This window comes from Oncorhynchus nerka, linkage group LG18 (assembly GCF_034236695.1).
Source record: "Oncorhynchus nerka isolate Pitt River linkage group LG18, Oner_Uvic_2.0, whole genome shotgun sequence".
Taxonomy (NCBI): domain Eukaryota; kingdom Metazoa; phylum Chordata; class Actinopteri; order Salmoniformes; family Salmonidae; genus Oncorhynchus; species Oncorhynchus nerka.
The window spans coordinates 16,984,271-16,998,583 of record NC_088413.1 but is presented as its reverse complement, the minus strand read 5'-3'; the positions used below and the strand labels follow the sequence as shown (position 1 = coordinate 16,998,583).

At 42.5% G+C, this 14,313-nt stretch overlaps 1 protein-coding gene across 2 annotated transcripts in view; it reads right to left on the bottom strand.

Annotated features, from left to right (window-relative positions):
• LOC115115415 (up-regulator of cell proliferation-like) overlaps window positions 1-14,313 on the bottom strand; it is a 492,735-nt gene that overhangs the window by 457,656 nt on the left and 20,766 nt on the right. Inside the window, exons 8-13 of one of the 2 annotated variants that reach the window (XM_065003580.1) lie at window positions 12,650-12,919; window positions 8,218-8,301; window positions 7,738-8,136; window positions 2,131-2,270; window positions 1,946-2,055; window positions 899-1,576 (exon numbers count right to left, since the gene is read on the bottom strand). The exons of the other annotated variant lie outside the window; for it this stretch is intronic. Of the exons in view, the coding sequence (XP_064859652.1) occupies window positions 1,444-1,576; window positions 1,946-2,055; window positions 2,131-2,270; window positions 7,738-8,136; window positions 8,218-8,301; window positions 12,650-12,919 (1,136 nt within the window). The 3' untranslated portion in view covers window positions 899-1,443. Of the gene's footprint in view, window positions 1-898; window positions 1,577-1,945; window positions 2,056-2,130; window positions 2,271-7,737; window positions 8,137-8,217; window positions 8,302-12,649; window positions 12,920-14,313 lie in introns of those variants that run through there. 2 annotated transcript variants of the gene reach the window in all.

The window sequence follows — 14,313 nt, the reverse complement described above, 5'->3', positions numbered from 1 at the left end:
AAAAAGCCTACCATGCAATAATCTGAGACAGCGCTCAGACGTAAAAGTATTTCTCCGCCATGTTGGAGTCAACAGAAATACGAAATTACATCATAAATATTCCCCTACCTTTGATATTTCATCAGAATGTAGTGCAAGGAGTCCTAGTTCCTCAATAAATCGTTGTTTTGTTCCATAATGTCCAATACTAGTGTCCAATTAGCTGCATTTGCTATCACTTTCAGCTCACGTGCCCAAAAACTGACTGCTGGTCCAGGACAACGCAGGACAACGCACGACAACTTCAAAAAGATATATTCCAGGTTGAATAAACTGGTCAAACTAAGTAGAGAATCAATCTTCAGGATGTTATTTTCATATATATCCAATAATGTTCCAACCGCATCATACGTTTTCAGCTGCAGCCAAATGGAACGGCGGTGGCACCCACAGAGAAATGCGCCACAGGAAAATGGTATTCTGTCGGGACACTGACTATTTCCCCTCCCATTCGGTCAAAGTTCACAGCAAATGCCCCATTCCACTTTCTACTGAATGAGGACATCTAGTGGCAGGCGTAGGAAGTGTTACCAGATCCATATCTTGTTGGGAAAGGAGGAGGCGATGACGTCAAAGTTGACCCACAATCAGAATTTCACTTCTTGTTTGGAAGATTGCCTGCCCTATGAGTTCTGTTATATTCACAGACATAATTCAAACAGTTTTAGAAACTTCAGAGTGTTTTCCATCCAATAGTAATAATAATATGCATCTATTAGCAATCTAGGACAGAGTAGGATGCAGTTCACTATGGGCACGCAATTCATCCAAAGTCAAAATACTGCCCCCTATCCTCAACAAGTTTTAAGATTAAAGTATAGAACAGATTAGAGGGAACAAAAATGTACTAGACAAGAAATGTCTTTAATCTAGATTAAATTATTTATTGAATAAGCAGGAAGTACACGTTTAGTACGGAATGATAAAAGCACAAGAAGCAGACATACTGTATAACTAATAAACATATACAGTCATTTTAAATGTATTTAGAAATGTATAACTTAACAGTAATTGATTGACAGTGGCTATTGAATGATATCTATATTCTACACATCATTGTTTGACATATGAATAAATGATTGTGTGTCAGCTTGTGTAGCAGACATGAGTCGGTCATGATTGGTTGTTCATCGTCACGTGATGAGGTAGCCCTGCCTGCAACTTCAAAATCAGTGTCAGCTCTCGGCCCGAAAGGGAATTTCCTCTGTCTAATAAAGGTGTCGTTTCTCTCGTGGGAGACTCTTGTTCAGGTCCTGTATGTTGGTGTGTCTGAATGTGTGCATGTGTTTCTCTCCGACCTGTAGTTCAGATTACCATTCTATCAAATCACACCAGTCTTCAGACCATCATTATACAGTAGAGAAATCATTAATCAGCAGTGCAGAGAAAGTACCTAAGAGAAGCCTATTTCTCACAGATCCATTGTTGTGAAGAGGAACAATTAAAACTCCACCATTGTCCATGGCCAGATGACATGTGATGGATGAATGCACAGTTCTGGAGTGTACCACCACAAGGATGTTCAATCATCCAATACCTGCAGAAGAAACAACACAGAGTTAGACTGGTCACATTCTCAGAACCTAGAGTATGAATAACACAGAGAATCAGTCCTACTCCTTCCACTGTGGTCAGTGTTATTAGATCAGTAGTCTCTTACCTTGGGGTGGTCAGTGTTATTATAGAGCAGTAGTCTCTTACCTTGGGGTGGTCAGTGTTATTATAGAGCAGTAGTCTCTTACCTTGGGGTGGTCAGTGTTATTATAGAGCAGTAGTCTCTTATCTTGGGGTGGTCAGTGTTATTATAGAGCAGTAGTCTCTTACCTTGTGGTGGTCAGTGTTATTATAGAGCAGTAGTCTCTTACCTTGGGGAGGTCAGTGTTATTATAGAGCAGTAGTCTCTTACCTTGTGGTGGTCAGTGGGGTGTCGTCCACCCATTTCCAGGTCCCATCAGTAACAGAATCAGTCAGACCAATCCAGGCAAAAAGGAATGACTCAAACCCATTGATGAATGTCTGTTGTTGAGGAACAGAAAAATCATTGTTAATTATACATGATGGACTAATAAATAAAGTATCTCTGTCTCTCACCTGTTCCTCTTCACTGTTAATGATCACCAGATCTGCTCCTCTCTCCAGACAGTCCTGTCTACTCTCCTCCCAGGATTTCCCCTCAGTAGAGAGGTAGTAACAGCTGCAGCCAAACCTTCTCCATCCTTCAGGACAGGACCCTAGAAGTTTCACATTTACCATATTTGTCACTTTAATGTTATTTAAAATCAAGAGCATGACTCAGATAAAGTTCATGAACCCTTCCAATGAGCTGATTGAGATTCTGCCCTTCATCAGGAAGGTTTTACACTGAACAAAATTATAAACGCAACATGAATGCATTTCACCGATTTTACTTAGTTACAGTTCATAAAAGGAAATCAGTCCATGGAAATACATTTTTTAGGTCCTAATGTATGGATTTCACATGACTGGGAATACAATTATGCATCTGTTGGTCACAGATATCTTAAATAAAAGGTCGTTTTTCGTGGTCTCCTTCACATAGAGTTGATCAGGCTGTTGATTGTGGCCTGTGGAATGTTGTCCCACTCCACTTCAATGGCTGTGCAAAGTTGCTGGATATTGGCGGGAACTGGAACACACTGTCGTACATGTCAATCCAGAGCATCACAGACATGCTCAATGGGTGACATGTCTGGTGACTTTTCAGGACATGGAAGAACTGGGACATTTTCATCTTCCAGGAAATGTGTACAGATCCCTGCTACATGTAGATGAGCTTCCCTGAGACGATTTCTGACAGTTTGCACTGAAATTCTTGTTGTGCAAACCCAGTTTCATCAGCTGTCCGGGTGGCAGGTGAAGGAGTCTGATGTAGAGGTCCTGAGCTGGCGTGGTTACACGTGGTCTGCAGTTGTGAGGCCGGTCAGACGTACTGCCAAATTCTCTAAAACGAAGTTGGAGGCTTAATGTAGAGAAATTAACATAAAAATCTCTGACAACAGGTCGGGTCGAAATTCTTGGAGTCATCATGCAAACTGCATGCTTCCTCAAAACTTGAGTCATAGACGTTATTGTGTTGTGGACAAAACTGCACATTTTAGAGTGGCCTCTTACTGTCCCCAGCACAAGGTGCACCTATGTAATTATCATGCTGTTTAATCAGCTTCTTGATATGCCACACCTGTCAGGTCGATGGTTATCTTGGCAAAAGAGATAAGCTCACTAACAGAGATGTAAACAAATCTGTGCACAACATTTGAGCTTTGGAACATGCATATGGAACATTTCTGATATTTTATTTCAGCTCATGAAACATGGGACCAACACTTTACATGTTGCCTTTATATTTTTGTTCAGTGACACTTTCAAGTTAAACATAACTTTGCAACTATTATTTATTCACACATTCAATAAGTAAGTAGCTTTGCATGAGCCTTGGCTTGTGAGAGGTCAGAACAGCTCATAGGATCTATGCTCCTGCTAATGTTTCTGTAGAGGCAGCTTGATGAGAGAGCTTGTGAGAGGTCAGAACAGCTCATAGGATCTATGCTCCTGTTTCTGTAGAGGCAGCTTGATGAGAGAGCTTGTGAGAGGTCAGAACAGCTCATAGGATCTAGGCTCCTGCTCCTGTTTCTGTAGAGGCAGCTTGATGAGAGAGCTTGTGAGAGGTCAGAACAGCTCATAGGATCTAGGCTCCTGCTCCTGTTTCTGTAGAGGCAGCTTGAGGAGAGAGCTTATGAGAGGTCAGAACAGCTCATAGGATCTAGGCTCCTGCTCCTGTTTCTGTAGAGGCAGCTTGATGTACAAGTCACAACTTCCAATGTATCTGACATCTCTAGTCTCTTCTAGAATGACTCATTATAAAACTGGGTCAATGTATTACATTACACTTCAGATCCCCACAGTTTCTACACAGATCAGAACATGCCCCTTCAGTTATGATGCAGCTTATACAGTTGAAGTTGGAAGTTTACATACACTTAGGTTGGTTAAAACTCGTTTTTCAACCACTCCACAAATTTATTGTTAACAAACTATAGTTTTGGCAAGTCGGTTAGGACATCTACTTTGTGCATGACACAAGTCATTTTTCCAACAACTGTTTACAGACTTATAAGTGAAATAATCTTTCCCTGTATCACAATTCCAGTGGGTCACAAGTTTACATACACCAAGTTGACTGTGACTTTAAACAGCTTGTACCTGTGGGTGTATTTTAAGGCCTACCTTCAAACCCAGTGCCTCTTTGCTTGACACCATGGGAAAATAAAAAGAAACCAGCCAAGACCTCAGAAAAAATATTGTAGACCTCCTCAACTCTGGTTCATCCTAGGGAGCAATTTCCAAATGCCTGAAGGTACCACGGTCATCTGTATAAACAATAGTATTCAAGTATAAACACTATGGGACCATGTAGCCATCATACCGCTCAGGAAGGAGACACGTTCTGTCTCCTAGAGATTAACGTACTTTGGTGCGAAAAGTGCAAATCAATCCCAGAACAGCAAAGGGCCTTGTGAAGATGCTGGAGGAAACAGGTACAAAAGTATCTATTTTCACAGTAAAACGAGTCCTATATCGACATAACCTGAAATGCCGCTCAGCAAGGAAGAAGCCACTGCTCCAAAACCACCAGAAAAAAGCCAGACTATGGTTTGCAACTGCACTTGGGGACAAAGATCGTACGTTTTGGAGAAATGTCCTCTGGTCTGCTGAAACAAAAACAGAACTGTTTGGCCATAATGGTCATCGTTATGTTTGGAGGAAAAAGAGAACGGCTTGCAAGCCGAAGAACACCATCCCAACCGCGAAGCACGGGGGTGACAGCATCATGTTGTGGGGGTGCTTTGCTGCAGGAGCGACTGGTGCACTTCACAAAATAGATGGCAAAGATGGCATGAGGAAGGCAAATTATGGCATGAGAAAGGAAAATTATGTGGATTTATTGAAGTAACATCTCAAGACGTCATTCAGGAAGTTAAAGTTTGGCCGCAAATGGGTCTTCCAAATGGACAATGACCCCAAACATGCTTCCAAAGTTGTGACAAAATCGCTTCAGGACAACACAGTCAATGTATTGGGGTGGCCATCACAAAGCCTTGACCTCAACCCTATAGAACATTTGTGGGCAGAACTGAAAAAGCGTGTGCGAGCAAGGAGGCCTACAAACCTGACTCAGTTACACAAGCTCTGTCAGGAGGAATGGGTCAAAATTCACCCAACTTATTGTGTAAAGCTTGTGAAAGGCTACCTGAAATGTTTGACCCAAGTCAATGCTACCAAATACTAATTGAGTGTATGTAAACTTCTGACCCACTGGGAATGTGATGAAAGAAATAAAAGCTGAAATAAACCATTCTCTCTACTATTATTCTGACAATTCACAAGTGGTGATCCTAACTGACCTAAGACAGGGAATTTTTACGAGGATTAAATGTCCAAAATTGTGGAAAACTGAGTTTAAATGTATTTGGCAAAGGTGTATGTAAACTTCAACTGTATGTGGAACAATTTACAAAAAACTCTCAGAATTGATGTTCTGGTGCCTCTTGTGCATTTCAAAAAATGTATTTCTGATCTTGTAAATGTTTACTGTGGTTGTTTTTCTTAAGGCATATATTTATTGTGTCTGTGTAGTTGTGCATACAGTGGCAAGAAAATGTATGTGAACCCTTTGGAATTACCTGGATTTCTACATAAATTGGTCATCAAATTTGATCTGGTCTTCATCTAAGTCACAACAATAGACAAACACAGTCTCCTTAAACTAAGCCTGAGCTAATGACTTATTAAAAAGCTAATTGGATTCAGGAATCAGCTAACCTGGAGTCCAATCAATGAGACGAGATTGGAGAAATTGGTTAGAGCTGCCTTGCTCTATAAAAAACACTCACAAAATTTGAGTTTGCCGCAAGAAGCTTTGCCTTATGTGAACCATGCCTTGAACAAAATACATCTCAGAAGACCTAAGATTAAGAATGGTTGACTTGCATAAAGCTGGAAAGGGTTACAAAAGTATCTCTAAAAGCCTCGATGTTCATCAGTCTACGGTAAGACAAATTGTCTATAAATGGATCAAATTCAGCACTGTTGCTACTCTCCCTAGGAGTGGCCGTCCTGCAAAGATGACTGCAAGAGCACAGAGCAGAATGCTCAATGATGTTCAGAAGAATCCTAGAGTTTCAGCTAAAGACTTACAGAAATCTCTGGAACATGCTAACATCTCTGACGAGTCTACGATACATAAAACACTAAACAAGAATGGTGTTCTTGGGAGGACACCACAGAAGAAGCCACTGCTGTCCAAAAAAACCATTGCTCAACTTCGTAAGTTTGCAAAAGATCACCTGGATGTTCCACAGCGCGACTGGCAAAATATTCTGTGGACAGATTAAACTAAAGTTGAGTTGTTTGGAAGGAACACACAACACTATGTTTGGAGAAAAAAGGCACAGCACAGCACACCAACATCAAAACCTCATTCCAACTTTAAAGGATGGTGGAGGGAACATCATGGTTTGGGGCTGCTTTGTCACCTCAGGGCCTGGACAGCTTGCTATCATCAACGGAAAAATTAATTTCCAAGTTTATCAACATTTTGCAGAAGATTGTAAGGCTGTCTGTCTGCCAATTGAAGCTCAACAGAAGTTGGGTGATGCAACAGGACAACGACCCAAAACACAGAAGTAAATCAACAACGGAATGGCTTCAACAGAAGAAAATACGCTTTCTGGTGTGGCCCAGTCAGAGTCCTGACCTCAACCCGATTGAGATACTGTGGCATGACCTCAAGAGAGCACTTCACACTAGACATCCCAAGAATATTGCTGAACTGAAACAGTTTTGTAAAGAGGAATGGTCCAAAATTCCTCCTGACCGTTTTGCAGGTCTGATCCGCAACTACAGAAAACGTTTGGTTGAGGTTATTGCTGCCAAAGGAGGGTCAACCTACTTTTTACACCCTGCACTGTGAATGTTTACACGGTGTGTTCAATAAAGACATGGAAATAATTGTTCGTGTTAAAAGTTTAAGCAGACTGTGTTTGTCTATTGTTGTGACCTAGATGAAGACCAGTTCACATTTAATGACCAATTGATGCAGAAATCCAGGTAATTCCAAAGGGTTCACACTTTTCCTTGCCACTGTATATGTTTAGTTCTTTGTATTGAAAACAGGGCTCTACTGCAAATGAGACCTTGGTCCTAGTTGATCCTGTTTAAATAAAAGTATTTTTTTTTAATAAAGTACACCCGCTGGACACTAGTCTATCGTAGGACCTTACCTCGACTTTATCTCCTTAATGCTGAGTGCCAAGCAGACACTCATCAGGTAACATTGTACAGCCTTTCATATGACTCAGTCGGGGATCGAACTCTCAATACTTCCGATCTCAGGGCGACCACTAACCACAAGGTCACTGGTGAATGATAAAAGATGTCAAACTAGTATTTATCTCATTTCCTCGACTGACAAAACAAAATCTGTGGGAGTTCTAGGTAGGTAGTTCTGATGACCTCTGATCTCCTGTGGCATGTGTTGAGCGCTACGGTAAAACACAGTTCCTGCCATTTGTTACTGTTCCTAATGGCCACGGCTAGCGATGACAATACTTCCTGAATTTGCTTGGGTGTGAGATAACAGGTCAACTACCGAAACTATGTGGGGGGGGCTGTCCTTACCATTGATCTTCCAGTTCAGCCTTTCTTTCTCCTTCTGTAGCTGGTCACGCTCCATAGTTGTAGTGTTCAGACTCTTCATCAACTTGTCTATTTCAGTGGTCCTGGTATTTAGACTATTCTGTGACTGGTCTCTCTCGGTGGTCCTGGTATTTAGACTATTCTGTAGCTGGTCTCTCTCGGTGGTCCTGGTATTTAGACTATTCTGTAGCTGGTCTCTCTCGGTGGTCCTGGTATTTAGACTATTCTGTAGCTGGTCTCTCTCTGTGGTCCTGGTATTTAGACTATTCTGTAGCTGGTCTCTCTCTGTGGTCCTGGTATTTAGACTATTCTGTAGCTGGTCTCTCTCTGTAGTCCTGGTATTTAGACTATTCTGTAGCTGGTCTCGCTCTGCAGTTGCATCTGTAAAACGGAAAAGTCAATCAAAATGTGTAACTATCACAACATTGACTACAAATGTTTAGTAATAAAACATTAACTTACAGGAATCCCACAGGCCAATGATCACAGCCAGTAGAACACACACTGCAGCAACTCTGGAGGGTCTCTTCCACCACTGAAAATGTACTGAATAACAAGTTATTAAAGTCAGATCTTTGGTAATGTGGTAATGTGTTTTACTGTATCAGTGTTTTATTTGAGCTAGATTCTGCGGGAACAGGAACAGCACCTCAGTTTTGGACTGATGCATTCCAGAACCTATTTGGCTGGATCCGCTACCTCTCATGGCATTAAAAACAATTTGCAGTGTAAAAAAATTATAATTAAAGCGATCAAAGTTATTTTGAGTTTTCTCCTCGTCAATTCTCCTGCCCCCTAAAACAAATGCAATGTGAAAACATAGATTTTCAGCTCGCACCTGAAAAAGGGCACTTTAGGTAGAGGCAGGTAGCCTCAATATTAACGGGCACTGTAGTTAGGGGTAAGGTAGAGGCAGGCAGCCTCGAGGTTACAGTGTTGTGCCAATAACCGAAATGTTGCAGGTTTGAATACCGGAGCGGACAAGGTGAAAAATATGTTGTGCCCTTGAACAAGGCACTTCACCCTAATTGCTACAGGGGCGTTGTACGTTGGAGACATTGTGATCGTTGTCAAGAAGTCACACCCTTCCCACTGGAGTTAGAATTTCAGAGTGAGAAAGTATAGACTATATAGAAATAATTTCGCTAAAATGATCAGGAAATGATGAGGATTTCTATCCTCTTGAACAGGAGGAAAAGTAGAATAGTAGTCAAAGATAATGTACCTTTACATCCCATGCTGACACATACATTATGATTACTAAAGTATTTATTTATTTCACCTTTATTTAACCAGGTAGGCTAGTGGAGAACAAGTTCTCATTTGCAACTGCAACCTGGCCAAGATAAAGCATAGCAGTTCGACACATACAACAACCCAGAGTGACACATGGAATAAACAAAACATACAGTCAATAATACAGTAGGAAAAAAAGTATATACTGAGTGCAAATGAGGTAAGATAAGGGAGTTAAGGCAATAAATAGGCCATGGTGGCGAAGTAATTACAATATGGCAATTAAACACTGGAATGGTAGATGTGCAAAAGATGGACGTGCAAGTAGAGATACTGGGGTACAAAGGAGCAAGATAAGCAAATAAATACAGTATGGGGATGAGGTAGTTGGATGGGCTTTTTACAGATGGGCTATGCCCAGGTGCAGTGATCTGAGAGCTGCTCTGACAACTGGTGCTTAAATCTAGTGAGGGAGATAGGAGTCTCCAGCTTCAGTGATTTTTGCAGTTTGCTCCAGTCATTGGCAGCCGAGAACTGGAAGGAAAGGTGACCAAACGAGTAATTGGCTTTTGGGGTGACCAGTGAGATATACCTGCTGGAGCACGTGTTACGAGTGGGTGCTGCTATGGTGACCAGCGAGCTGAGATAAGGAGGGGCATTACCTAGCAGAGACTTGTAGATAACCTGTAGCCAGTGGGTTTGGTGACGAGTATGAAGCGAGGGCCAGCCAACGAGAGCGTATAGGTCGCAGTGGTGGGTAGTGTATAGGGCTTTGGTGACAAAACGGATGGCACTGTGATAGACTGCATCTGATTTGTTGAGTAGAGTGTTGGAGGCTATTTATAGATGACATCGCCGAAGTCGAGGATCGGTAGGATGTTCATTTTACGAGGGTATGTTTGGCAGCATGAGTGAAGGATGCTTTGTTGCGAATTAGGAAGCCGGTTCTAGATTTAATTTTGGATTGGAGATGCTTAATGTGGGTCTGGAAGGAGAGTTTACAGTCTAGCCTGACACCTAGGTATTTGTAGTTATCCACGTATTCTAAGTCAGAGCCGTCCAGAGTAGTGATGCTGGATGGGCGGGCAGGTGCGGGCAATGATCGGTTGAAGAGCATGTATTTAGTTTTACTTGCATTTAAGAGCAGTTGGAGGCCACGGAAGGAGAGTTGTATGGCATTGAAGCTCGTCTGGAGGTTAGTTAACACAGTGTCCAAAGAAGTGCAAGAAGTATACAGAATGGTGTCGTCTGCGTAGAGGTGGATCAGAGAATCACCAGCAGAAAGAGCGACATCATTGATGTATACAGGGAAAAGAGTTGGCCCGAGAATTGAACCCTGTGGCACCCCTATAGAGACTGTCAGAGGTCCGGACAACAGGCCCTCCGATTTGACACACTGAACTCTATCAGAGAAGGAGTTGGTGAACCAGGCGAGGCAATCATTTGAGAAACCAAGGCTGTTGAGTTAACCAATAAGAATGTGGTTTTTGACAGAGTCGAAAGCCGTGGCCAGGTTGATGAACACGGCTGCACAGTAATGTGTTTTGTCGATGGCGGTTATGATATCGTTAAGGACTTTGAGCGTGGCTGAGGTGCACCCATGACCAGCTCTGTAACCAGATTGCATAGCGGAGAAGGTACGGTGGGATTCGAAATGGTCGTTAATCTGTTTGTTAACTTGGCTTTCGAAGACCGTATAGAGGCAGGGTAGGATAGATATAGGTCTGTGGCAGTTTGCGTCTAGAGTGTCTCCCCCTTTGAAGAGGGGGATGACCGCGGCAGCTTTCCAATCTTTGGGAATCTCAGATGATATGAAAGAGGTTGAACAGGTTAGTAATAGGGGTTGCAACAATTTCGGCAGATAATTTTAGAAAGAGAGGATCCAGATTGTCCAGCCTGGCTGATTTGTAGGGGTCCAGATTTTGCAAGCTCTTTCAGAACATGAGCTATCTGGATTTGGGTGAAGGAGAAATGGTGGGGGCTTGGGCGGGATGCTGTGGAGGGTGCCGGGCAGTTGACCGGGGTAGGAGTAGCCAGGTGGAAAGCATGGCCAGCCGTAGAGAAATTCTTATTGCAATTCTCAATTATAGTGGATTTATCGGTGGTAACAGTGTTTCCTAGCCTCAGAGCAGTGGGTAGCTGGGAGGAGGTGCTCTTATTCTCCATGGACTTTACAGTGTCCCAGAACTTTTCGGAGTTTGTACTGCAGGATGCAAATTTCTGTTTGAAAAAGCTAGCCTTAGCTTTCCTAACTGCCTGTGTATATTGGTTCCTAACTTCCCTGAAAAGTTGCATATCAAGGGAGCTATCCGATGCTAATTCAGAATGCCACAGGATGTTTTTGTGCTGGTCAAGGGCTAACAGGTCTGGAGTGAACCAAGGGCTATAACCATTCCCTGTTTCTACATTTTTTGAATGGAGCATGCTTATTTAAGATGGTGAGGAAGGCACTTTTAAAGAATAACCAGGCATCCTCTACTGACGGGATGAGGTCAACGTCATTCCAGGATACCCCGGCCAGGTCGATTAGAAAGGCCTGTTCGCTGAAGTATTTTAGGGAGCGTTTGACACTGATAAGGGGTGGTCGGTTGATCGCAGACCCATTACGGATGCAGGCAATGAGGCAGTGATCGCTGAGATCTTGGTTGAAAACAGCAGAGGTGTATTTGGAGGATGAGGTAGTTAGAATGATATCTATGAGGGTGCCCATGTTTACGGATTTGGGGTTGTACCTGGTAGGTTCATTGATAAGTTGTGTGAGATTGAGGGCATCAAGCTTAGATTGTAGGATGGCCGGGGTGTTAAGCATGTCCCAGTTTATAGGTCACCTAGCAGCATGAGCTCAGAAGATAGATGGGGAGGGCAATCAATTCACATATGGTGTCGAGGTCACAGCTGGGGGCAGAGGGTCGTCTATAGCAAGTGGCAACGGTGAGAGACTTGTTTCTGGAAAGGTGAATTTTTAGAAGTAGAAGCTTGCATTGTTTGGGTACAGACCTGGATAGTAAGACAGAACTCTGCAGGTTATCTTTGTAGTAGATTGCAACACCGCCACCTTTGGCAGTTCTATCTTGGCAGAAAATGTTATCGTTAGGGATGAAAATGTCCGCATTTTTGGTGGTTTCCCTAAGCCAGGATTCAGACATGGCTAAGACATCCGAATTGGCAGAGTGTGCTAAAGCAGTGAGTAAAACAAACTTCGGGAGTAGGCTTCTAATGTTAACATGCATGAAACCAAGGCTTTTACGGTTGCAGAACTTAACAAATGAGAGCACCTGGGGAGTGGGAGTGGAGCTAGGCACTGCAGGTTCTGGATTAACCTCTACATCACCAGAGGAGCAGAGGAGAAGTAGGATAAGGGTACGGTTAAATGCTTTAAGAACTGGCCGTCTAGCACGTTTGTAAACAAAGAGTAAAAGGAGCAGGTTTCTGGGCACGATAGCATAGATTCAAGGCATAATGTACAGACAAAGGTAAGGTGGGATGTGATTACATTGGAGGTAAACCTAGGCAATGAGTAATGGTGAGAGTGATATAGTCTCTAGAGACGTTTAAACCAGGTGATGTAATCGCATATGTAGGAGGTTATTCTGATATCTAGTTAAAATCTTATAAACTTTGACACAAAACATAATACTTTAGTAGGATAATTCCTTACCTGTGGTTAGGGTTGTTGACACCAGTTGACTTTGCTTTCCATTTTCCAGCACAGTGCAGACAGTGACGGAGTACTGAGTACCACATTGCAGGTCAGAGAGACTGATGCTGTGTGAAGATGTAGTAGTGATGTGTGGTTTTGTCCCTGGACACTGGTAGGAGATCTGGTAATGATGTTGGGTTTGGTCGAATCCTGGTGGCGGGTTCCAGCTAACAGCAGCTGATGTGGTGTCCACTGATTCAACAGTCAGCTGGTCTGGAGCAGGAAGTACTAAGGGGAAATACATTAGTCAGTGCTATAGATTAATTCTAGAAATAAACTACAGAAGGGAAAGTAGAATAGTTGTAATGAAGTAGAAAAGGCCAGCTTGCAATTCCTTTTGATATGGGAAGAAATAAGTTAAAAACAGACGTGACATAACAGCAGTTGGATTTGTAAAGTTACACAAATGTAGGGTTTCTGCTATATTCATTTAGTAACGGTGCTGTCCTGCTGCCAGATTGTTGCCACACCAAAGATAAATCAATATAAATTAAAATTGTTGTAATTCTAAATCCTCTCCACAATAAGACGTGTTTAACACTGTATTACTGATAAAGTTATAACAATCAGAGGCAGATCAACTCCATGACATAATGACTCACAGGAATGGAAGACAGCCTGAATTCAACGTTTAATGATTTCAGCACCAAACTGCATGATGAGATCTGGGAATTCACCATCATATATAACTCATTAGGGAAGATACTGGACCTTTACATCACATGCTGACTGTTATGGATTTCGGTTCTGTTACGAGATTCAGTTTCTCTATCCATTTAGAGGTTGACTAGGCTGGGCGCTCTGATTGGAGTCACCTCGTTAGTCAGTATGTGTTACAGCTGTGCTGGTCCTGCTGGTATTTAAGAGCTGCTGGTCCTGCTGGTATTTAAGAGCTGCTGGCCCTGATGGTATTTAATAGCTGCTGGTTCTGCTGGTATTTAAGAGCTGGTGGCTCTGCTGGTATTTAAGAGCTGCTGGCTCTGCTGGTATTTAAGAGCCGCTGGCCCATATGGTATTTAAGAGCTGCTGGTCCATATGGTATTTAAGAGCTGCTGGCCCTGCTGGTATTTAAGAGCCCCTGGCCCTGCTGGTATTTAAGAGCTGATGGTATTTAAGAGCTGCTGGCCCTGCTGATATTTAAGAGCTGCTGATCCTGCTGGTATTTAAAACTGATTTGGGATCGGTGTCCCTTCCATGGGACGGTTGAGCTAACATAGGCCAATGAGATTAGCATGAGGTTGAGCTAACATAGGCCAATGCGATTAGCATGAGGTTGAGCTAACATAGGCCAATGCGATTAGCATGAGGTTGAGCTAACATAGGCCAATGCGATTAGCATGAGGTTGAGCTAACATAGGCCAATGCGATTAGCATGAGGTTGTACGTCACAAGAAAATTTCCCAGGACGTAGACATATCTGATATTGGCAGAAAGCTTAAATTATTGTTAATCTAACTGCACTGTTCAAATTACAGCAGCTATTACAGTGAAATAATACCATGCTATTGTTTGAGGAGAGTGCACAATTTTGAACATGAAAAGTTATTAATAAACAAATGAGGTATCAAGACTGCCCAAATGTGCAACATTTTTAACATAAATGCAATGGTTCATTGGATCAG